This window comes from Choloepus didactylus, chromosome 5 (genome assembly GCF_015220235.1).
Source record: "Choloepus didactylus isolate mChoDid1 chromosome 5, mChoDid1.pri, whole genome shotgun sequence".
NCBI classification, from domain to species: domain Eukaryota; kingdom Metazoa; phylum Chordata; class Mammalia; order Pilosa; family Megalonychidae; genus Choloepus; species Choloepus didactylus.
In genome coordinates, this window is record NC_051311.1 from 79,400,725 (window position 1) to 79,425,724 (window position 25,000).

The following is a 25,000-nucleotide window of genomic DNA, read 5'->3' on the forward strand; positions in this document are numbered from 1 at the left end:
GATGTGGCGCTGTCTCTCTAGCTAAGCCAACTTGAAAGGTGAAATCACTGCCCTCCCCTCTACGTGGGATCAGACACCCAGGGGAGTGAATCTCCCTGGCAACGTGGAATACGACTCCCGGGGAGGAATGTAGACCTGGCATCGTGGGACGGAGAACATCTTGACCAAAAGGGGGATGTGAAAGGAAATGAAATAAGCTTCAGTGGCAGAGAGAATCCAAAAGGAGCCGAGAGGTCACTCTGGTGGGCACTCTTACGCACACTTTAGACAACCCTTTTTAGGTTCTAAAGAATTGGGGTAGCTGGTGGTGGATACCTGAAACTATCAAACTACAACCCAGAACCCATGAATCTCGAAGACAGTTGTATAAAAATGTAGCTTATGAGGGGTGACAAGGGGATTGGGAAAGCCATAAGGACCACACTCCACTTTGTCTAGTTTATGGATGGATGAGTAGAAAAATAGGGGAAGGAAACAAACAGACAAAGGTACCCAGTGTTCTTTTTTACTTCAATTGCTCTTTTTCACTCTAATTATTATTCTTGTTATTCTTGTGTGTGTGCTAATGAAGGTGTCAGGGATTGATTTGGGTGATGAATGTACAACTATGTAATGGTACTGTGAACAATCAAAAGTATGATTTGTTTTGTATGACTGCATGGTATATGAATATATCTCAATAAAATGAAGATTAAAAAAAAAAAAAAAAGACATAATGCTGAGCAAAATAAGCCAGGCACAAAAAGAGAGATATTGTATGTTACCACTAATGTGAATTCTGTGAAAAATGTACAATGTTTTATACTGTAGAATGTAGGGGACCTAGAGATACCAATTAGTGGAGGGGGAATGATAATCTAATAAGAACAGATAAACTATGGAGGGTAATCTCAATGTTATGGGAATGCTCAGGAATGATTATGGTTTGTAAACTTTCTTGGATATAGGAAGATCATGTTGGAAGCAATAGAGTTATTTTAGGTTTTTTTTTTCTCTTATTCCTTTGTTTTCTTAGGGGTTGTTAATTTTCTTGGGGTATGGTAGGAACATGTTGGAAGCAATGTAGTTATTTTAGATTATTTGTTTTTCTTACTCCTCTGTTTGGACATGGTTTATTAATTTTCTTGGGGTATGGTAGGAACATATTGGAAGCAAAGTAGTTATTTTAGGTTATCTGTTTTCCTTAATCCATTGCTTTGTTTGAAATGTTGTGGGGTTTTTTTGGTTGTTGTTTGCCTGTTTGTTTTTAATTTTTTGATAAACAAAAGTTAAAAAATTGAAAAAAAATCAGTAGAAAAATGGGAGTAAAAACTAAATGACAAATAGGGTGGGATGGGGGAATGGTTTGGGTATTCTCTTTTCACTTTTATTTTTTATTCTTATTCTGATTCTTTCTGATGTAAGGAAAATGTTCAGAAATAGATTGTGGTGATGAACGCATAACTATATGATCATACTGTGAACAGTTGATTGTATACCATGGATGACTGTATGGTTTGTGAATATATATCAATAAAACTGAATTAAAAAAAAAAAAAAAAACTAACACGTGCTTGGAGTACTTTAAGCCATGTGATGAACACAAAGTTTTTAGATTTTATTTTCAAAGCCTACACACACACACAGAAAAGTTGATCAATCCTGAAAAATGAAAACTCATACATCATTTTGCCAATAATGAGACACTGTGGACAAAATTTGAAACTGAAGTTGTACTTTGAAGTGGATATAGAATATGCCACAAGAGCATTTACCTTGTTATTTTGGTGGTGGTCTTTAATAAACAAAATAGTATAAGCCTAAAGGCTTAAACTATTATAATTTTAAGTATTGCTTAAATATAGTGCAAGAAAACGAAATTTGATTAGAAATACCATTATATGTATGAAAGAATATTTAGATGGAACAAAAATTTTAATAAAATTCAAATCAACTTATCTGGGCACTAGTTTTTATATGGTGAAGAGGCTTTATATGGTGAAGAGGTATTTTGGCTTTACTTTTAAAAATGTTTTATCTTCCTCTTGATATTTCTTAAGGCTTACTGGGGGCATGGACCATTTTAAAACATTTTAATTATTGGGTAAGGTGGGGTTGCTTTAGCAGCTTATCTTTTCTTGAGAAATGGTATTAATTCCTTCAAAAGTGAATAGTGGTAAATGAGATTCCAGAAAATTGCAACTTTTATGAGAGGAGTATCTGTGTATGTTAAACATACTTAAAAGTAAGAAAAGCCAATTCTGGGTGATCGTTCCAGGAACTGTTGTAACATTTAGCAAGCATGGGCAAAGAGCACTGGGATTTTCCAAATGTTTCTATTCTACCAAGCTACTATCTGTTCTAATCTCTCAATTCACAGTATAGATTACTCCCTAGGGACAGGTTAGAGACTTTGGGAAGTGGCCATTACAAGGCCATTATTGCACACCGTGGGGTAAATCATGAAACTATTATACTGTAGTGATATAAATAAAAAGCCAAGACTTTGTCACTGATGTTTCATGAAACTGAAGTCATTATGCTTATATTTTATGTGTATAGAAAGTTATGTTAACTCTATAGCACTGTGCTATTGATGAAAGGAAAACCATCATTATTTTAGGTCTCCAAGGTACTATTTGTTCCTGAACCATAAATTATAAAATAGAATGGTGGTCCCTGAAATAACTAATATCTATGTGCAAGTATATATGTATGTGTGAATGTGTGCATACACCTGCAGATTATTTCAGAACAGTAAAATCCTGCAATCATAAAAGCTATCTGTCTATGAGGATCATTTTAAAGAAGACAGAGCCAACTATTCTGAGTAAAAAAAATCTACCAATTGAATTCAACAACTACTTTGACTAAATGTTTCACTAAATTAGGCAACACTTTCAGTAAAATGAATGATGAACCAACTAGTTATTACGGTATCATGTAGACATGTCCAGAATTTTAAACATTTATTAAATCCAATGTTAATACTCCCAAAGCACCGTCTAAAATATACAAATGAAATCTTCTAATGAGATTACTTTTGAAAGTTCATATTCATTTAATGACTTTTATAAAATATGACATTTTGATTTAATAATAGTTATAAATTGAATTTATAATTTTAAGATTTTCCGGGTTCAATCTGGGATTCAGAACTTTTAGTGAATGCCAAACTATAAGTACTGGAAATAATTAGAGTAAACTCCTAAGGTTAATATAATAGCACCTTTGTCTAATTAGGTTTCACAAATGACCTGTGAATATTCAACACTTTCTAGCTTAAATAGCTGAGTACTTCTGAACAGATGTTGAATAACTGGCAAGACATATATAGATATCTAGGACTGTTCTTTCGGATTATCCTCAAGTCATTTAATGTTATTTTGGGTATCCTATAACTTTAACTAAAGATTTGACCTCTCATGTAGTTGATATGTCTTTATTTTCTCAGGGCTCTGAGAAGACCTAGGAGGTCTGACCCTGTCTCTAATCCCCTATTCCACTTCTACAGTCCCTTCAGCTGCAGCACTGCAATGCTTGTCTGGTTCATTTTGTGTTCACCTTTTGGGCTGGATTTTACTTGAAAAAAGAGATTTGTGGAAAAGTCTCAAGTTTCTGATAAAGAGGAATAATGAACAGCCTATATTATCACAACACAAAGGGATAATTTTTAAAGGATAGCTACAAAATTCTCAGAGCATTTTAATGTGTAAAGGTTTTATTAACTTCATTATGTCATTATCCTGTACAAAAATCTATCTGAACTGAGACTTAAGGAGCTGAACCAGAGTAAGCCCAAACACTTCAGCCATTCTTAACAGTGTACGATTTGGCCACAATCTACCTATATAACCTTCCATTCCAGTCAGACAAATATCATGATCCTCAAAATATCATATTCAGTTCTATTCCAAGTCATTCTTCATGCTGACAGTCTGTGCTTCCCTCTCCAACTCTCTGTGGATGTGTAGACAGAACCTGGAAGTCCTTCTGTCCTGTGTTATATATCCTGTCTACAATTTAAAGATCAACTCATAACTCATCTTCTTCATATAGACTTTGATCTGTTCAGCTTGCAATGACCTCCTACTTTGTCCTGCCAAAGCATTTATTTTTGATCATTCTAATGCTCAAAACTGCAGAATTCTTGAATCCTAAAATTGTATCAAACATAATCTTATTCAATGCATCTATTTTACAGATCAGAAAACTGAATGGCTGTCCAAGTATTATGTAGTAAGTACAGGCAAAATCAGGACTACTACACATGCTGACCTCTACAATGTTTTGTAGAACCTTGTTATTTCTGCTGTCCTATGTTGTCTTAATCAAATGTACTGTCCCTTAATTCTTTCTAGTGATGCCTATGCCCAGTCTTGCCAACTAGACTGTGAACTTCACAGACCAGGAGACCTATACAATAGCAAGTACCCAATAAATACTTGTTGACTGAATAAATGATGTCTCATCAAGTCATTAAGATTTACATTTGCAATAATTCTAAATTAGTGAACAAGGTATCAGAATTAGTGAATAAGATATTAGAGCTGGGAAAGATGTAAATAAAATTCTTTTTCATGGCCACAGTATTAGGCTATTAATTTACTAAAATAAACCAAAACCAAAATCAATATTTGACTCATTTTTTAGAAGATTTGATTGTGATCCACATAATGCCTAAGAAATAAATAAATGGTGGCATGAAAACTGTGAGCATCCTAAAGAAATAAACTGCTTGAAAGGTATGGTACCTATGCCTTCGGATTAGTGGAATTCTTTCCAATCAAAACAAAATTTCTATAGTAATTGTCTCTATTTAAATTAGGTGTTTCGTTTTTGGATCCTAAAGTGCTCTATATTTTTACTTGTCATGTTGTATGCCATCTGAAAAGAAATGGAATGCAATGAAGCTACATGTATTTTGTGGGTTGCAGAATGAATAGAGGAACAGTATCTTCTTGTGGTCACTAGCAATATTTTTCACTTCTTGCCCCCATTACAGCATATAAGGGCATTTATTTGATTTCTGAATAAAAAGGTGGATCATCTGTTTAGCGCTCATCTTACCAAATTCTTCAAGGAACCATGTGTTACACCATTATCGGATAATTAGGTTTCCTTTAGGAGGAATGCCCCACTCCACTCTAGGAACATCCCTGACAATTTAAATAAAGTAATCTCTTTAAAGAAACTCTCTCTTCATTGCCCACCAATTCTTCTTTGAATATCATCCTCTTCTCAAGGGAGTTACCTGAAGATTTTTAAATTACCAGTGTAATTTAGCTCAATAAACTTTATGTATTTAGTAGTATTTTGGTTAACTTAAAAGAAAACATAGCCTAAAGTAACATTGAATAGTTTAGGCATTTTATTTATCATCTTTAGTCACGAAGCAGTATAAGATGGTGGTTAAGAATCTGGGTTTTGAGGATAAAGATTTGTGTTTGAATCCTGGTTCCTTTACTTCCTAGCTATGGGACCTTGTGGAAACTACTTAACTTTTATGCACCTCAATTTCTTTACCCATAAAACAAGGACTACAAAGTACCTATTTTATACAATCTTTATGAGGAGTAAATGGTTTAATATATATATGCCACTTGGAACCATGCCTGGGACATAAGTGATCAACAAATGTTAGCTATAGTCATTATATAATATCCTTTTTGGAAAAAGGCATGGTATAAATACATAAGCCCATTTTTAAACATTGCATGATTAGTTAACTCTAAAAATATTTTAGCCCCTCTCCCCAAATTGAGATTTTTATTATTGTATCAGAAAAGTCACAAAACAAAATATATGTATCCCACATATCAGATGCCAGGTATTAGGGCTATTAATAAAGTGTAGCTACACTTCCTTAAATGTACATTTAAAATAATAAAAGGAACAAAATAACATTCTTATTAGTAAAATTATTCTAAAGAATTATTTACCAATATATTCCTGAACACTAAAATATGAGTCATGCCATTTTTAGATCAATAGAGGAAAGTAAATTTCAAAGTAGGAGTGCTGTCATTGAAATACTCTGTACACAGAGTCCTTGCATTTATCCTCTGTCATTCATCACAGGTATCATCATTGGCTTGTCATTAAAATCAGTAATATACATGCACTGAATGGCCTAAGCCTGCATCACATTTAAAATGCATGTTGTGACATATGGAGTTTTGGTAATATATATTTAGGTAGAGAAACTTTGAATAGACTAACTTAAAGTTGACTTAAAAAACGGAAATTTTAAGAGATATAGCAATAATATTTAAATCTGTTAGAAAATGAATTTTTCTGCCAGAGATTCTGTTATGCTGTGGTTGAGTCAAGTCCCCTGCATCTATAATAACATAAAGACCATCAATCTCACTATGATGAGAAAAGACAATAACATATTATCATTATCTCATATTGCCAATTATTAATGTAACAAACATTTACTGAGTACCTTCTACATACACTGTGGAGCCTTTAAATACCTATCAAGAACTTGTAGTCCAGTATGGGAGAAATATGTACTTAAATAACTGCAAGACTGCTAGCCATAAGTGTCCTAAGAGAAAAAGCAATTAAGTGATACAAGAGGAATTAATGACTAAGAGAGATTATTTGCCTCTAAAAGAATGCCAAACTTATAACAGCATTAAAAGACATATGTATTCCTATCGCAATTCACTAAATACATGCAAAGTAAGAGCAAGTTCAGATGGATGCAGGAGAAAAATTCTTGACTATCTTAGGTGATAAAACATGTTCTGGGTTTGAAGAAGATCTATTCTGGATGGTTCGGGCAATGATCATACCATTTTTTCCCCAATGATTTGAAATTTATACACTGCTTCCTTCAGCTAGGATATGAGGTATCTTACAGATTAAACGGCAGTCCTTAAGAGAGCCCTTAATAATAAGTAAAGTAGAAGCTACTTCAAACAAATAGAATGAGTTGCTTCTAGGAATAAAACAGATGATAACATTTGAAAAATACACTGAGGACTTGGTTTTGAAAAAAAACTTATGAACAAAAGAAAAGGAAAAAACACTCTTGGGTCACTGAGATTTCGTTGTCTAATTTGTGAGATCTTGAATAAAGGATAACAAGTGGACTTATTTTTCACACATCTAAGGCAGAAGTTAAGAAGTCTGGAGAAGATGATCTCCCCAGTCATTCATTTACTTACTGGGCACCTAGTATATGCCAGGCGCCAGTATCCTAACGGGCTTCAGAAAACAGACGTTGGAATTGAAGTTCAGAAGGGAAACATGTCCACCTTTCATAGTCACTGCAGTAGTTCTTCTAAGCCTGGTAAAAGTTATTACATTTATGTAAGTGGAATCTGAAATAATTTCAACTTTTATTTTAAAGCAAATTATCCATCTGGTAAATAATGGTATTCCTTCAAACTAGAAGTCGAGAACTTGTTACTTAACAAATGCTTTAAAAAATTGTTCTATCCACAAAATAGAAGACTTCCGGGACAACTGTTCCTTTTAGTCCATTACCTACTATTTACCACAGAGAGGCAGTGATTTGTTTCTTGCTTAAAGATGACATAGTCGCCTCCTAATTTTATATAATTTATACTTGAGAGAGCTATTGGGAACTTCTTCAGAAGGAAAATTGGCAGGAAAGAAGTATTTAATGATGGAGAGACATAAGTGGGTTACTATTCCTTAACAGAGAGATACAAAGTCAGTAACTTCTTAGAAGTGAAAAAAATCAACTCAGTAGACATATGTGAAAAGAATGGGCTAGGGGCTAATAAGGACAATGGTTCCTGTTTTCGTAGTTTTCAGTCTAGTAGAAGAAGAAAGACATACACACAAGTAAATTCCATACGGAGCAGAATGTGATTGACACCACAGTAAATGGAATGTTATCAAGGAAGGGAGACAAATTCTGACAGTGCAATCAGTGAATGCTGTATGCAGGTGGAAGGTGTCACTTCCGGTAGGCTCTGAAATATTTATTCAACAAATTTCATTAAGCAGAGATGAGGGAAAGGGTGTTCTGAGTGGAAATGGTGAAAGTGGGGTATCTTGGATGTGCTATGGGAACCCCAAGAGCATGTAGAGGCCAAGAGGGAAGGAGAGTTGGCACTCAAGTATATGTTGGAAAAGTACAACAGGGTCAGATGGTGAAGAGCTTTGAATTGCATACTATGGAGTTTAAACTTTGTTTTCTGCCAGCTGAAGGACCATTGATGGTTTCTGAGCAGTGGAGTGAAAAGGTAAGAATTTTAAGGGGATTAATTTGTGATGCATAGACTGCATAGACTGAGTGTAGGAAACTAGAGGTAAGGTTAATGGTTAGGAGCTTACTAAAACTTTATGAAGGCATTAAGGTTAGAAACAGTGGAGAGAAGTGAAGAACTTAGGCTCTTAAGTTGTGGAGAAAAGAGTTCTTTGCATCAATAAGGTCTTATGTGAAATATTTCCCTTTCACATTCTACCAAGAAGACAGAAGTGCCTAAATACATGTCAAATTAAGTTAAAATAGTCTATTTTTACTTAATGGTTCATAACTCATGTGATTTTGATGAAAATTTGGATTTGTTGTTTAAATTTTTCAAGGAGGAGGGAAAGAGGATACCGGATAGCTTAGAGATACAGTATTAGAAAGTGGAAGATGGGAAGATGTTGAAACAAATTTCACCCCAGTAGTCTTTTGATTAAGATGCTAGTAACAATGGCCACAATAAATTCATAAAGGCTATTGATACTTGGTGTGCCAGTTTGGATATATTACATACCCCCGAAAAAAGCCATGATCTTTTTTAATCCAATCTCATGGGATATTGAGATTAGGTTGTTTCCACGGAGAAGTGACCCACCCAACTGTGAGTGACACCTTTGGTTAGGGTGTGACCTCTGATTGAATTTTTCCATGGAGGTGTGGTCCCGCCCATTCAGCATGGGCCTTTATTAGTTCACTGGAGCCCTATAAAAGCTCAGACAGAAGGAGCTCACTGCTAGCTGCAGCTGAGACAGACCTTTTGAAGATGGCCATCGAATGCTAACAGTGACCTTCTGGAGAAGAGCTGCAGCTAAGAGAGGACAAGAGAACGCCATTTTGAAACGCAACCTGGGAGCAAGCAGTCGCCAGCCACATGCCTTCCAAGCTAACAGAAGTTTTCCGGACACCAATGGCCATCCTTCAGTGAAGGTACCCAGTTGTTGATGCCTTACTTTGGACACTTTATGGCCTTAAGACTATAACTTTGTAACCAAATAAACCCCCTTTATAAAAGCCAATCTATTTCTGGTGTTTTGCAAAATGGCAGCATTGGCAAACTGGAACACCTGGTCTCTGGAAATTTCACTTATTAATTTTTAGTTGGGGTTCTTATATCATTTTAAAGATAAATATGTTTTAAAACTGTAAGTTGAGGGAAAAGGGCATAAAGAGGTTCTATTTTCTAAAGCAAAAATAGTCTTCTAGTATTACAGAGAGGAATAGCACAACAGAAAAGCGGTAAGACTTTTTAAAAGTAAGTAACATACACCTTTGAGAGTCTTGCTAAGCACCTGCATATTTGGAAGACATGGCTTCAAATTCCTGTCCAATCATATCCTGCAGGTATTCCCCTTTTGGCAGATGTCTCAGGCAAATGGATTAGTGTCTGTTTTCTGAATTAGACCCTTGCTCTGCATCTTGATCACCACTGCTCATAGGGTCTCCTATGCTCTTATGCCTCATCTCTGCCTAATATTAGGTTGGAATATTTAGATTGCCATTTTTATAAGTAAAAAAACAAACAAACAACAAAAAAACCAGTCAAACAGCAATACTTTCATGAAGTTTAACCTAAAAATCTACTCCATATTAAGCCTTAAGTTAAAGCCACATCTCCATGACCCCTTTACTGATTCTTCCCCCACTCCTGTGCATGTGTGGACTTAAGTCTTAGAATTTTCATTTTGTTTATAACTCTCTTCATCCCTTTACTTGGTCTCTATTGCATTATCATTATGCAGGTATGTATCCCTCTATTATTACATTTTTAACTCTTCACAGATACAGACTGCCACAGTTTTAAGCAAAGTATGTTGCACATAACAGGTGCTCTATAAATGTTTATTCCATTTAAGTGAATGAAACCCTTCTCTGGACCATTCAACCTGCCAAGCCTCTACTGAAGGAACTGCAGAGTAGCAGCTGATTTGTATATTCTAGTTTAATCTCTCAGTTTTACAGCCCACTCTCAGTAACGGTATATACCAAAAATGCAAAGAGGACTAGCTACATTAATAGACTGATTTGTTGCCTAAAGAAATGTGTTGCTGCATTTGTTGTGAAAATTTTAAGTACTCAAGCCACCACAGAAAGAAGAAGAAATGCTAATGTTTGCTTACACCCTAAAGCAAAGAGTCAAATTATAATGTGAAAGTTTATCTTTTTAGATTGTGGTCACACAGTGTATTCTCTAGAGGAATGCAAATCATCATTTTCTCCTTATTCAAGGCTAAGTAATAGGTCCTATTGACTGTTTTTACTTTTCTTTAGGATAAGAAAGTACTATAACTAAATTTCTCTTAAACAGAGATGTTCAAAATATATTTAAGTCATTAGAGTGTAGCCTTAAAACTGTATTTTCTCATCCTTGCTTATTTAAATATTATTAAATGTAATGGTTAAAATATTTATTTACTACATTCATTTATGAGAGACTAAGGAGCACAATGTAAATTTGGTCCTTTCAGAACTATATAATAAATACCATGAAATTAATGATAATCATTACTTTGAAGGATAAAAATTAAGTCTCAAAATTTAAGATAGATGTCCACAAATGCATTGAAGAAAAACTTACAAGGCATTTTATGACTCATATCTATAATCTTATCAAGCATTTACAAGTCCAAACTAATGGTTAGATTAGATTAAAACTGTTCTTACGTGATTTACCTTTTCTTCAGATAATCCTAGTTATTTGAGAAAACATTCACACATTAATACAGTGTATAAAAAAAGATATGGACAATTTTTAAATAGGATTTTTAACCTTTTTCCCTGCCCTAACACACTTGAGATATAATACACTTCAGTCAGTAACCATGGATCATTGCTATAAAAAAAGTTACTCCCCAGATAATACTCAAAATACTATCCTCAGAAACAGCTTTAGGGCTCTAATGCTTCAATTTTACTATGGAAACTGATTTTATTTGACCCAATATAGTAATCTTTATTCAATAAAATGAACTTATATATACATACAGTTTTTCAAGAAACATATTGAATGGGCTGAAATATGTGTAGCCCTTACCGCATCCGTCTATTTCCCACTCAATGAGGCTTGTTCAAGCTCCAATTTTAAAGTGTATTGGTCCTTATTTCTACTTAATTTAGTTTGGATACCTTTTAAATTACATGGGATACACTGATTAACTCCAATAGAAAATGTGTATAAACATACAGATTCTTTATCTTTTTTATTATGTCCTCGTTATTTAAAAATACCAGAATAAACTAAAATTTGCTATAGGCACATACTCTCCATTGATTTGAGTAGGTTTTGACCATTGCCCAAAATAGCATCAAAAAAAAAAAAAGTGCTACTTTTTAGGTTTTAATGTATTGGAATAGCTAGAAGTAAATACCTGAAACTACCAAACTCCAACCCAGTAGCCTTGACTCTTGAAGACAATTGTATAACAATGTAGATTACAAGGGGTGACAGTGTGATTGTGAAAACCTTGTGGATCGCACTGCCTTTATCCAGTGTATGGATGGATGAGTAGAAAAATGGGGACAAAAACTAAACAAAAAATAGGGTGGGTTGGGGGGGGGGATGATTTTGGTGTTCTTTCTTATTTTATTTCTTATTCTTATTCTGATTCTTTCTGGTGTAAAGAAAATGTTCAAAAATAGATTGGGGTGATGAATGTACAACTATATGATGGTTCTGTGAACAGCTGATTGTACACCATGGAAGACTGTATGGTATGTGAATATATCTCAATAAAACTGAATTTAAGAAAAAAGTAAATTAAAAAAATAGGTCGGGAATATGGGAGAAAAATTCCCCTATGTAAACTATGAGCAATAGTTATATAATTACTTTAAAAATCTTTCATCGATTGTAACAAATGTAGCTACTGTTAAAAAAAAATTAAAAAACAAGTGTTATCATCAATTGTAACAAATTTTCCACATCAATCCAAGTGTTGGTGGTGGGGTAGTGTATGGGAATCCTGTATTTTATGCATGATTGTTCTGTAAACCCACAACTTCTCTAATAAAAAATTTTAAAAAAGCAAACAAACTTGCTAGTTATAAGTAAATACCCATACAAGATGGGATTTTCTTTTAATTATCTACAATTTCTATTTAGTACTGGGCACAAAGCTGTGGAATGAATGATGATAACTGTTAGTATCTAAACATTTTAAGCGATCAAAGTATATGATTAGCACTTAAGCTATCAATTTCATATGTGTTTGAATAAACTTTGACTTAGTTCCAATTTCCCAATGGCAAAACCTACATGTTTACTTCATGCTTGCATAAATAATTGTTTTTAAAATGTTAATTAATTCCAAAATATAAGCACAGAATTCTCTATCAAGGTAGAAATATTTAGATTGGTGAAACTCAGTTTTTGTTTTTGTTTCTTTGTTTTTGAATAGCTAACTTCTATTTGACTGATGTCCTTGGAATTTATAATCACATAAACAGAAAATACAAAGAAAAGTCTGTTTAGAAAGTATTTTAGTTTATTTAACACATCACAGAAATTAATAATATAAGTGAAATTAAAGTTTCAAGTGGAAAAGTTTACTTTAAAATATATTCCATTGGTACTTTTTAAAAGGAGAGGTGATCTTAAGCTAATGTGGGTAACTAAAAAATCACAGTTATTTGTATGGTCATAAAGAAATTCTTTACTTCGTTCTACTTAAGATTTATCCCTCTGAAATGATATTCCTGATTTCTTCTACTAAAAACTAGATTTTACATTCTAAATTTAAATATACTTTAGAGAAAATGTTAATTTTCTCCTTAATGGCAATTAATAAAAATGTCATACAATTGAAAACATCTAGAAATGAAAAAAATTAGTTCTTATTTTATCAACTAAGAAATTTTAAACAGATCTTTACTCTCGTGGCTCAACTTTTTGCCAATTTCTTGTCTTTCAACATTGTTTCTCTTTCGTACATTAAAATAACATTTGCCACAAAAATTCTGGTGTTTGAATGAATTGATATTTGTTTTGATTTAAACAGGTTTGCACACAGCTGACGCCACTAGGATAGTTTTCCGAACCATCACGCCACAGAACTAAAAATCCTCTATTCCCTGATAAAAATGTTCCTTCTCCTAGAAATTTGCAACATAAAAAGTGAATACACAACTTGGAGTGAATAAATGATTCCTCACACATACATGCTTTGTAAAGTTTGATCTATTAGGGATATAAATAGAAAATGCCCTACTAAATTCCCCACACCTTTTCTCCTTGGCTAGTGATAAACAATCAAATACACTTTAATTTTTCCTCCTCAAGCTGGAATATAGGAATATAACTTTTATCCTAATATGTTTAATAAATTTTTATTTTCCTTATTATATATTTTTTCATGCTGTCATTTACTGTTTGATTGCAAAGGAATAGTGTTTTCAGATAATTGAAAAGAAAGTTTTCTTTCCAGGACACAATGGTAGACTTAATGATGCAGTTTATAATCCTGTCCTATACCCCAGTAGATCTGACTCTTAGGCAGAGTTCCAAATTGTCATTTAAAGTCAACAGAAGTCCTAAGAAATGCAAGAAAAAAGTGTATTAAGGTTAATGAAACATACTTTTATATGTTGCATGCATATATATGTATCTCAAAATTTCTCTAAGACTTCCTGCACTTATCTTTAGAATTGTATTGAAATTTATTCAAATTTATGTATCATTGTTTAAAGAAACTGGATTTTACATAATTCAGAGGCTTATTCCAAAATGATTTCAGATCGTTTTGTCATTGCACTGGTAAATAAAAAACAAAAACATAACAAAATGAAAACTATAGCAACAGCAAAAGCAAAATTCTTTAAGAATTCTCACTCTACTTGAATTCACAAAAGTGATAAATGGTCAATACAGCTGTAATAAAATAAAAATACAGATGTAATTACTTTGATCATTGATGAGTACAAATAAATTTTACTCTCAGAATCAAATTAGTTCCCCATTGGTGGCAATATAAAATTGAGATACAATTGATACTATTCCATTTCCTCTCTCGTAAATGGAAACTTTCAACAATCATTCTGCTACAGTTCTAAGGACCCTTATAGTTCTAATCAGGGAAATAAAAGAAAGTCTATGGTACCACCGTATAGTTGTGCATCTATCACCAAAATTAACGTTCGAACATTTTCATTACCACCAACACAAAAGTAATAAGAATAAAAATTAAAGTGAAGAAGAACAATTAAAATACAATTGATTGTACGCTTTGTATGACTGTGTGGTATGTGAATATAACTCAATGAAATTGAATTATTTAAAAAAAAAAAGTTTAAATCACACCACAATACTTACTAATTAAGTCAGTCTTGCTGCTGCTCCAACTCTTACTTGAACCTTTTGCCTAAAAACTGTGTTTTTGCCTTGTTTCATGGACCAAATTTCAGTCATAAATGTCAGGATGGGTATATGGTGTATGTGTCCCTGATTCTAATTCTTTGCTTGATAACTTGAGTTCCTCTTGTTTCTTAAAGATCTTGACCTTAAAGTCCCATAACTGGGCCGTGTCTGTGGTTAGCCTTCCCCATTGTAGTTCACCCATTTTTCTGGACTGCTATTTATTTCTTATTGCAAAACCACCCCAATGAATGTTGTCCATCCACTGTTGGCTCTCATTGAAGATGTCTCCCAGGGTATCTTCACAATAGATATGTCCATCTCGATTACATCGTCCATGTCACTGATTTATACAATCTCTGAGACTACCTGTTCTGCTGAAATTACTTCTTTTCTCAAATTAAGCCATAAACTGACTCAGATCTAGTTTTCTCTTGAACTATGCTCAGTTATGCTCTGTCATTTCTAAACATGAGGACAGAGTAGGGGATAAAAACAATATGGAACTTTTATTCTAAATCTAGTGCATTATGCCCTTCCTTGAGTTTCTAATTAACAAAAGTCACCTTAGATTTAATGTTTCAAATGTAAATTTATTGATAGTAATATAACACTGTACGACCAGTGATTATTCTTCCTCTTTCCTTATAAGTGTCTTGCTGATGATACTCTTTCAGTCTTCAAAGATTAAGATATTGATAAGCAAATTAAGAATGTTAGTTTCCATTAGTTCTGTTAAAGTATTTGGTAATCTATTACTTATATAAGTTAAATAAATTATTTACTTCTATCGTCATATTAGAAACTGCTTATGGAATATAGGAACCCTGAGACAGAGTTTTAAACTGTGTTTATTGGTATTGAAGTATTCAAGTAAATCATGGTACTTCAGTAAGTGGTGTATTTGTGGATTTTAAATTCTGCCAAAGTAGCCAAAGAGCACATAACTTAACATATTAAAATAGGATTTCTTATGTAAATTATCTTTACCTATGAAGTCCACTTTATATGATAAATATCTTTAGTTATAAAATGCTTAAAAGCACCAAATAAGTACCCATTTTCCAAGTATTATGTCAAAACCAGAAGTCATATTACCATATGGGTATGTAAAGACCTTCATTTTTCCCTGGTACTAAAGTAGAAAATAATTCTTTATAGTAATATTCATTCTTCAACAATTCAATCAATGACATTTGGCCCTCAGAAAGAGGCAATTTCTAATGTTCAGCTAGTGTTGGTACAAATGAAGATGTGTCTTCTAATAAAGTATCTTCTTTAGGTATAAAATAGAAGCAGTAAGCTACAATACTGTCAGCTAAAAGTTTTCTAGCATACCTTGCCTAAATTGTGGGAATTCACACTATGGATGTCAGATACTGTCTGTATAGTTCTATAAAAATCCTTCAAAACCCTATAGGAACCCACAAATTTTGACAATTGGCACGGTAGGGATACAACACTTTTAGCTAAAGGCACTGTACCTCTGGGAGGATCTTTTTATTAAGAGGAACTGGAAAGAGTTGCGCCACATATGGGGGCTGGAATAATGTAAAAAAGAACAGCAGCTACTGATCCACACTTGTAGCATTAAAAAAAAAAAAAAAAGATGAGATGATAAAGAGCTGGCATAATCATAAGTTCTGTACAATCACTTTGGAAAGAGATTGCAAAGCTAACTAGCAAAGTTAATGAAAAAGTTTTGAGATTAAATAAAAATGGGATTAAATCCAAGAGAAAATTATGAAGTCCAGAAATGTTAAGGAAAAAAATTAAAAGTGATTGAAAAATTCTGAATTAGAAAATCTGTGAAAACATATGTGAGGCAGAAAAACGCTTTAATGTTCAGAGCTTCATAATGCAACATAATGATCCAAAATATCCAGCAAAAATAGAAAGGCTTAACGGGCATGAAGACAATGAGAGAAAGCATTCCACTTGCTCAAGTTGTCAGTCACTTTCAACTGTTTTTCTCTGAAATACAGAGCCACTCCAATTTCAAATGCTTTTGTCCACAGAGATCTAAGATCTGTAGGGATTTTATATAAAACATCACCCATCAAAGGTGTAGAATCTGCAAATTCTACATGTGCCTACAAATAGCAATTTAAATTTTAAAGCCACCAAAGAGAATTAAAAAAAAAAAGCAATATTATATATTTGATTATTTTCATTATGTTTCATGACAATTTGCAATTTCTATTAGATTTTTAATACTGCTTTTAAAAATGGGGGTCTAGAAGTCCCTTTTTGCTGTCTTTGAGGCCAAAATACATTGCCAGTAGAGACTGAAGCTTACCATGGTGTGAGCAACTGAGGTGCTTGTGAAGCAAAAGATGTTGTAAAGATGACTTGGGGCATGTAGGATATGCATTTGACATGTTAATCAAAAAGATTAATGTGATTGCTGTTGCAGTTCTGAAATGCCACAATATTCCTTTTATGTGATGCCTCAGCCTTGATTTCCTTACCCTAAAGTTTTGGCTTCTAAGGAGACAACAAATTTATTTTCTAGTCTTACATGTGAAAGATTTACATTCTGATCCTATATAGAAGATCATTAACTCTCAATCTTCAAATATTTGCCTTAATAGAAGGGAAATACTAATAATCATCTGCAACTAATATGAAGAACATTTAATTAGTAGGACTTTGAAATTTCTTAGCTAAGAGGAGTCAGGAATGACATGTAAGAAATTATCTGAAAACTCAACAGTAGGAGACTAATAATCAGAAAGGGGAGCCACATGACAATGGAATGCTTTGAGCAGAAATTCCTCAAATACAATAACAGCTTAAGAACATTCATTATAATCTCTAGAAAAAAAATTTTGAAAATATAAAAATGAGAATATCATTTAACATTTTAGAAGGGAAAAAAAAATGCCAATTTGAGTCCAATTATTAAGAATGAGGAATTGCTTAACAAAAAAATAACCAAGTTAAGTGAAACATGGTGGGTACATCTTTAAATTCCTCTTTTTGCTTCAGGTTGTGAAGGAAACAGGAAATGGGTTGTTTCTACCTCACATGAGTTCACCTTCCAGGTCTAGTCTAAGTATTTTCTTTTCTTTTAATTCATGTAAGCCTAACACATAGGAGAAGAGAGTAAGTTCAAATTATTTCAGCCCAAACACAGCACCTAACCTAACTTTTTAAGTAGTTTTTTTTTTTTTCAGTTCTATTTAGTTCTATTTCAATATAAACTAGAAAGCTAAAGTAATTTTCATCCATATGCTAGAGAGCTCCAAACAGTCTCCTAATAAGGGAATATGGGTACTGAGATATATAAGGGAAAAATATTATAAAACATAATGATACTCAACTCAGACTCATAAAGGAAGTATCCTTTATATTTGTTCAGACCATGGCTGGCATTTTAACTTTTTCAACAGCTGTAGAAAATAAAGATTTAAAAACTTCATTTGATTGAAAAGAGTCAAAACAAGCTTCAAGAATCCATAAAATTCCAATTAGCATTACCCTTTCCTACTCTTTGCTAAAATCCTTTGAACATTCATCTCATTTATATTGCATTAATCTCAATAAACATCTTTTTTATTTTTAAATTTGTTTTCAACAAGGTAAATAAAATGTAACAAGTCTGGGAGGATAATCACAAATGACGTGAGGGGAACTGCCACTTTCTATTTCCATAAATTTGGACAGTTATAAAGTACACATGAACTAACTAATTAACATTTAAAATAAAGCTTGACAAGTATACTCTGCCAATATGCAGAAAGATCTTTCAGCTCTCTCACAAAGATGAACATTGTATTTAGTTATCTCTTGTTTCTAAAATCTATTTTGTTCCCCTTCTTCAGGGTTCTAAGAGAATCCTGGATTTTACTCTTAGAGGTATTACCTCATGAAGTCAAATCACTTCTAATTAACAGTCACCTCCTCTTTATTAAATGCTTACTTGGTGGTTGTATAATATGTTGGGGGTTCATATACTATAATATGTCTAAAACACAATCTCTGTCCTTAAGCGACTTGCCATTAAGCTGGGGATATCCACAAAAGGAGCACACACATGTACACGGACACACATATGCGCACACACACAGTGTTGAGCTCCAAAAACACAGTTCAAGGAGCAAGTTCTTCAGGAATGTGGAGCAGAGTCCAGGTCCTTTAAGGAAAGGGAGAATGTAGAAAAAGTGAAGAGGAAGAGAAGAAAAAGGAAAGGGCAGAAAGGCAAAAATAAATGAACTAGTTTGTCAAAAGCCTTCATTCAGGGTAACATAAAAGTTGGAATTGTGGGGAAGTATTTAATGTGAAATATCAAATTGAGGAATATGGATGATAACTTGGCATCTCTTGTCTCTCCCTAATGATTTACAATAAGCATTAACCTGTATCTGTTCTTTTCTTCTAATGCTTTTACATCTTCTCTACCAACCTCAGGAATACTTCCATAATTTACTATGTAGAATTTTACTATCTCAGAGTTGAATAAAAAGATTAAACAAAAGGAAGTTTCAACTTCATTTTTTCTGAATCGAAGGATTTTTAGGTTCTTGGGACCAGCCAGCAAAATGCTTTCCCCCTTGTGAGTCTATCTCCTTGTGTCCTCTATTTTTGTGCGTGTGTAGGTTTTTAAAGTTACTATGATTTTTCCTAATTTCCCTCCTTGTTCTCAACATTCAATCAGCTGTCTTGTTCTGATATTTTTTCCCATGCATTTCTTGTATTGATTTCTTGCTCTCTGCTCCTAGCCTTTACTTAAGTCAGGAACTACTTACTACAATAATTGATCTTCCATCTTCAATCTCTCCCAATCCCAGAATATCCTACCATACACTCACCACTTTCATTCAGTCACCATCCATTCAGTACACTTTCAGATTACTCTTCTTGAAGAGCTCTGACTGGGTCAGATTTAAACTCAAAACCTTAACGGGCTCCATACTGATTAATGCAAACACATAGCTTGATATTTAAGTCACTCGACAGTCTGGTCCCACATGTTTTTCTTCCTATATGCTAAATTCCTGTCAAACCTAATTAGTGACTTTTCTAGGCGCACATCATGAGTTCCCGATTCTGGGTTGGTATTGTTCTCTTTATTTGAATTGTTCATTGTCTACAGCCTCAGGTAACATCCCCATCTCAAAAAGCCCTGATCCCACTGACACCAGTAATGTGCTTTCTACCATAAATTCTTGAGTCATGTAAAAGTTTCACTTTTATAGATCTGCTTATTTCTTGAATTACAAGAGGAGGTGGGAGGAAAAGAAGAGGGAAGGTCAAGGAAACTAACCACATATTCACAAAATGCCTGAAAAAACATATTCAAATGTGAAATACAAAAAATATTTTATATTGTTTATAATCTTATTTATGGTAACAATGGGGTCTTAGAACGGCAGTATAAATCAGTAACTATGTACTCAGTACTATGAGGAACTCAAGGAGCAATTATTATGCTCAGGCACTCACTTCATTTGCACAAAAATCTGAAGGGTAGGATTATTACTTACCTCCTTTCAGCTGAGAAAACTGAGGAAAGAACTGTTATGTAAATTGCCCAATCCTACTCAGCTATTAAGTGTTGAATCTGGGACTGGAACCCTGACAATCTGGCACTATGGCCAATACACTTAACCGCTAGGCTCTACTGCTTCTCAGTTACAATATTTGTCAATTACATCAGCATAATAACACCCCTGCAAAACAAAACAACAACAAACTGTACCATGACTTCAATTCAGGATACCTAAGCACACTATTTAAAAAATTTATAAAATTTCCTTCACTTATATTTAATTTTCAAGGTACTTAAAAATGTATAGTTGTATACTACCAAATTTTGATTGAGAGGACTGGCTCAGTATTTTTCTTTCTTCTAATATACACCACACTGCCTAAGATTCTTTAAGTACAAGCATCTTAAAATCTCCATAAAGATGAAGATTCAGCATACTGATGTGACACTCAATCAATAATACATGATAACTAACATACAAAAAGATGTAATGATAGTAGCAGAAACAGATAAATGAATGTCAGCCCAATATTTTTCAAGATAATTAAAATTTTGATCATAATTTATATGATTTAGGAAAAGATAAGATTTGGTCTCCCTAATTTTTATCTTTTCTGATATTTCTTTGTTGTGAGCCCAGTGAAGCTTTCCTTTTTGTCTTTCCATGGAAACCATACATAAGTATTTTTCACATGCACTAATTCATATAAGCATACAATGTACAATGACATATTGACTATGAACATTTTAATTTTACAAACCCCCAGTGACAGTACATCAGGCATTAAATATACAATTTTATGTAGTTCTACATATACTATATTTCTGTGAGATATTTCACAATTAAACTTTTTTATTTTATTAATTTTTTATTTTAATATTCCTGGCAGTGGACATGACATCTAAAAAAAGTACTTCTTTACACATCCTCTATCTATGGTCTATAACAAACTATTAGCACAGGGAGTTGCATCAACAGCTTAAACACTTTATTATGAATGTGGTTCATTTCTCTGAAATAGACCTTTTTTTTTCCTGCCTGAAATAGGCTTTTTTTAAAGAGGGAAAACAGGATCTAACTCTTGTTTGCTCTTTAAAGTTTTATTGTTTTAGCATTTTATACAGGGAGCGAATATTAGCATACTCAGGAGAACTGCTGAAAGTAAAAGGCCTCAAGCTACCCACTGCATGGCTGATAGGATAAAGCAGGGATATAAAAACTTTTGTCTGATTGCTCACTTTCCTTGTTTTAGAGTTCTGCTACTCTCAAGAGCATATATTCATGTTCTTTCTATTCGAGTTTTATTACTTCTTTTGTATTATTTAATACATCTAAAGACACTTCCAAAAGACAAATTTTTCCATTTTGAAAAGTAATGGTTTGGAACCTGATAAAACACATTAATGTTCACAGTGTGTTTTTTGCAAAGGTGATAGAGTAAAGGTGCTATAAAGCAATTAGGCACATGATCTTAAGACATTACTATGTCAAATAGAATAAAATGTTTAAAAAGTCAACAAAAATAACAGACTGCGGCAGGTCAGATGGAAATGGGCACATACAAAGACCATATTTTTCTTTCAGGTCTTTGACTAAATATTTAATGCAAAAGTAGGGGCAGGAAAGATAAAAATGAGGGAAAAGGCTATTCTTACCTTAATAATTCAAAATTGCAAAATACATGATTTTTAACTCTACGAAGTTTGGACATAAATTACAGTTCAACTTAACAACTGAATGGTGTACACACTTCATTATTCACATTCTAGGCCTGCCCCCCCCCCCCCCCCCCAAATTGTAAAGTTCCTTCAGGGTCAACACTTTTTTAGTAAACAAGAAACTGATATGTTTGACACCATTGGATAACACCAGGCATTTTTTAAAGCATCATACGCATTTCTGAAATCCACAATACATCAATTCATCAATTTTTAACACTTCTATTCTCTCAGCTCCATTAAAAAGATGGTAGGGGAAAGATTTTAGAGTAATTAATGATATAGTTAGCTGCTAAATATTAATAGGAATAGTAGTCTTGCATAAAATATAACATATAAACCTTGCCAATAGAGACACACCAGTAATTAAAGTTGAATATGTAATTACACTGATTTATAAGACAGGCAAAAAGTTACACTTTACTAGCTTCTATGTAAACTGTGGGTAACAGTTAAACTTTGCATTTTACGGTTTATAAAAATGGGCAATATCTTGACTACAGTTCATAAATGGTTTAGAGACCTGTAATAGTAGTAAAAATTACGACAACTTATTCCATCGTGAATATTCTTATTACACCATACAAACCAAACTGTGATAATGACCTGGAAGATCTAGACTCATCTTAGCCACCACTTTATGCCCAAGACAATGTTAGTAGTACTAAGAATTTGTAAAGGACTATAGTACAATAATTAGAGGACACTTGGGAGCATCTAAAAGATGCATTAAAACTAATTTGGATACACCTTTTCATATCATGAACACGGTGCAATTTAACGCCACTGAAACTTGCAAGTTTTACTTACACAACATTAAAAACTTCAGAAGAATACTAAAGTTTAGACACATATGAATGCAGGTTCTTTCTTTTATGGACACGGATAACCACACTTACATGTGCGGCTGCGGTGAGCAGCCGGGACTGCTGTTCCCATTGCTTTCTATGTGATCCAGGGACCCATTGAGGTCTTCGTGGACGGCCTGCAGTAGGCCACTGGACGCATTATTGATCAGTCCAGGGTTACTTAGCAAAGGCAAACTGCTTTCTGCCAAGGCAGCCTGGTGAAATAAAGAGGGCATAAAGCAACTTTCGAAATGCCCTTCACAGTACTTTTTACAACACACTTCCTTCAATGGGTTCAAATTGCAATGCTGATCATTTAGAAGCCTTTAAATAAAATGCAGGGGAAAGACAAAAACTTGTAATTGGCAACTGGTGGCCGAGATACCAAGGAAAGTAAGCATAATGTGAAAATATAAACAGTAGTTCCTGCAGCCAACTTCCTCACTCATGTTTCAATCTTCCACATAACAAAACGTTGCATCCTTGCATGCAGCCAGACACTCCAGGATAATATAAGCAGTTGCTCTGCTTTTTAAAAATGACCAGATCTTAACTCAAAATAAAGAAGTCCTGACATTTGACTCCTCTGCATAAAAATTATATATTATAATTAAACTTTAAAGTTTTTGCCACAAGCACCATGTTCCCCTACACTATGATGTGAAATCATTTATGACAGCCTGGATAAATATTAATGCATAGCCACACGCATTTGCAAAAACTTCTATCAATCTAGCATTTGCAGGAAAACCGAGTGTTCCAGATTTTGCCACAGGGTGTCCTTCTTGCTTCTTTACATCAAAAGTAGCTTGAATTAGAACCAGTGCTTTCTACAGTACTAGGTACTGCAACTTACTTGGATGATAAACCAACTATTAAGAATAGTCACAATCCCAAGTAAATACAAAGCCACGTCAAAAACAAAAGCAAACAAACAAAAAAAAGCAAGGAAAAAAAAATCCAAATGCAACATTTCTAGAAAAGCCATTTAATGAATGTTACCTGCAAACTGGCATTAAGAGCTGCTCCATAGCCTAAACTGGTAGGTATATTTTTTACTAAGGTTGGGCTTCTGGAAGAAAAAATATAAAGATGATTTACAAGTCAAAGCATAAAATATGTGGATATCAATACTCTCAGCTAAAAAGACATGTTCTGGTTTGCTGTCTCACACTACTAGCCCAGAGCGGCTATACCGAATGCCATAGAAATAAGTTGACAGAGTTCAAATACATAATTCCCTACTTAGTATATATGAACCAGGTCCAGGAATATAAGGAGTACAGCTTGAGACTTTGGTATGCAGGCAAAGTGGAACATGACCTTAAGGTCCCCTAAACCTGTTTCTAGCCATGTGAAGGTTTTATTTTCAAGAAGAACAACATTCATATTAAAAGTTTAAAATATAAATATACAACACCATTACCAATTTGATGCAATCAGGAAATAATTAATGGTTAATTTCTAGAACACCATGAATTAACACAACAAATTACCATAGTTAATTAAATGACAACATAATGGATTAACTATTTCTTGAACATGGAAATTAGCACATACTTGACTACAGAAATCAAAACTTAAGGACCAATAGTAGATAAAACACATTAAAGTCTTCACATAAGGCAGTAGTGGTTTGGGGGAGCAATCAAATGGGACATGGAGTTAATTTATTAGGCACAAAATATGTTCTATTATAGTTCTGACTTAAGTTTGTCAGTCCTGTTCTCTAGGAAAAAAATATTGATGTCAAACTTCCTAGCTAGAAATTTTCCAATTTTCATTTCTTGACTGTACTTTATGATACCTGACATGGTTGGGGTGGGGGGTGGGGGGCAGGGTACCAAATAATGAAGTTTAGTTTGTGAAATAAAGAATATTTGAGAAACAAATACGACATTTTTTTTCAAAGTCTTCTCATAAAGGTACTTTCTGGAATACCAGTGTATGCAGCATTGGCTTTATTTTGGAATAGTTTTTGTGCTCTATTAGAGGCAGAGTATTGTATAAAGACTGGCAGGTGTCTCCCTCTAGAAAATGTGTTCTACCCTGAAAAACAATTTTTTGATACAAGTAGAATGCTGAACTGGAGAGAACAGTAACCAAAACAGTCTTATGATTATTTTTGTGGAAAAAAAATTGTTAGGAAACTTGATTTATGCCATTTATGCCTACATTCGAAAAGCAGTTCACAGACAAGGAAATGCTAGCATGACATTAGCTAGCCGTTTCCTCACCTCCACTTCTAATTTAAAGTATTCACTTTTTCTGGTAAGTGTAGGATACAGGATTACAAAACTATCACAAACCTACCCTGTTATCTTTTGTGACCTTCGCTTCTGGTATTCTACTTCGTCCACAGTCCATACTGCTCC

At 33.6% G+C, this 25,000-nt stretch overlaps 1 protein-coding gene across 1 annotated transcript in view; it reads right to left on the minus strand.

Moving 5' to 3' along the window:
- The window catches only part of FOXP2 (forkhead box P2), a 599,809-nt gene that overhangs the window by 5,329 nt on the left and 569,480 nt on the right, over window positions 1-25,000 (minus strand). The window contains exons 17-19 of the mRNA XM_037836341.1: window positions 24,939-25,000; window positions 23,628-23,697; window positions 22,677-22,840 (exon numbers count right to left, since the gene is read on the minus strand). The exon at window positions 24,939-25,000 is cut by the window's right edge and continues 60 nt beyond it. Coding sequence (XP_037692269.1) covers window positions 22,677-22,840; window positions 23,628-23,697; window positions 24,939-25,000 — 296 coding nt within the window. The remainder of the gene's footprint in view (window positions 1-22,676; window positions 22,841-23,627; window positions 23,698-24,938) is intronic.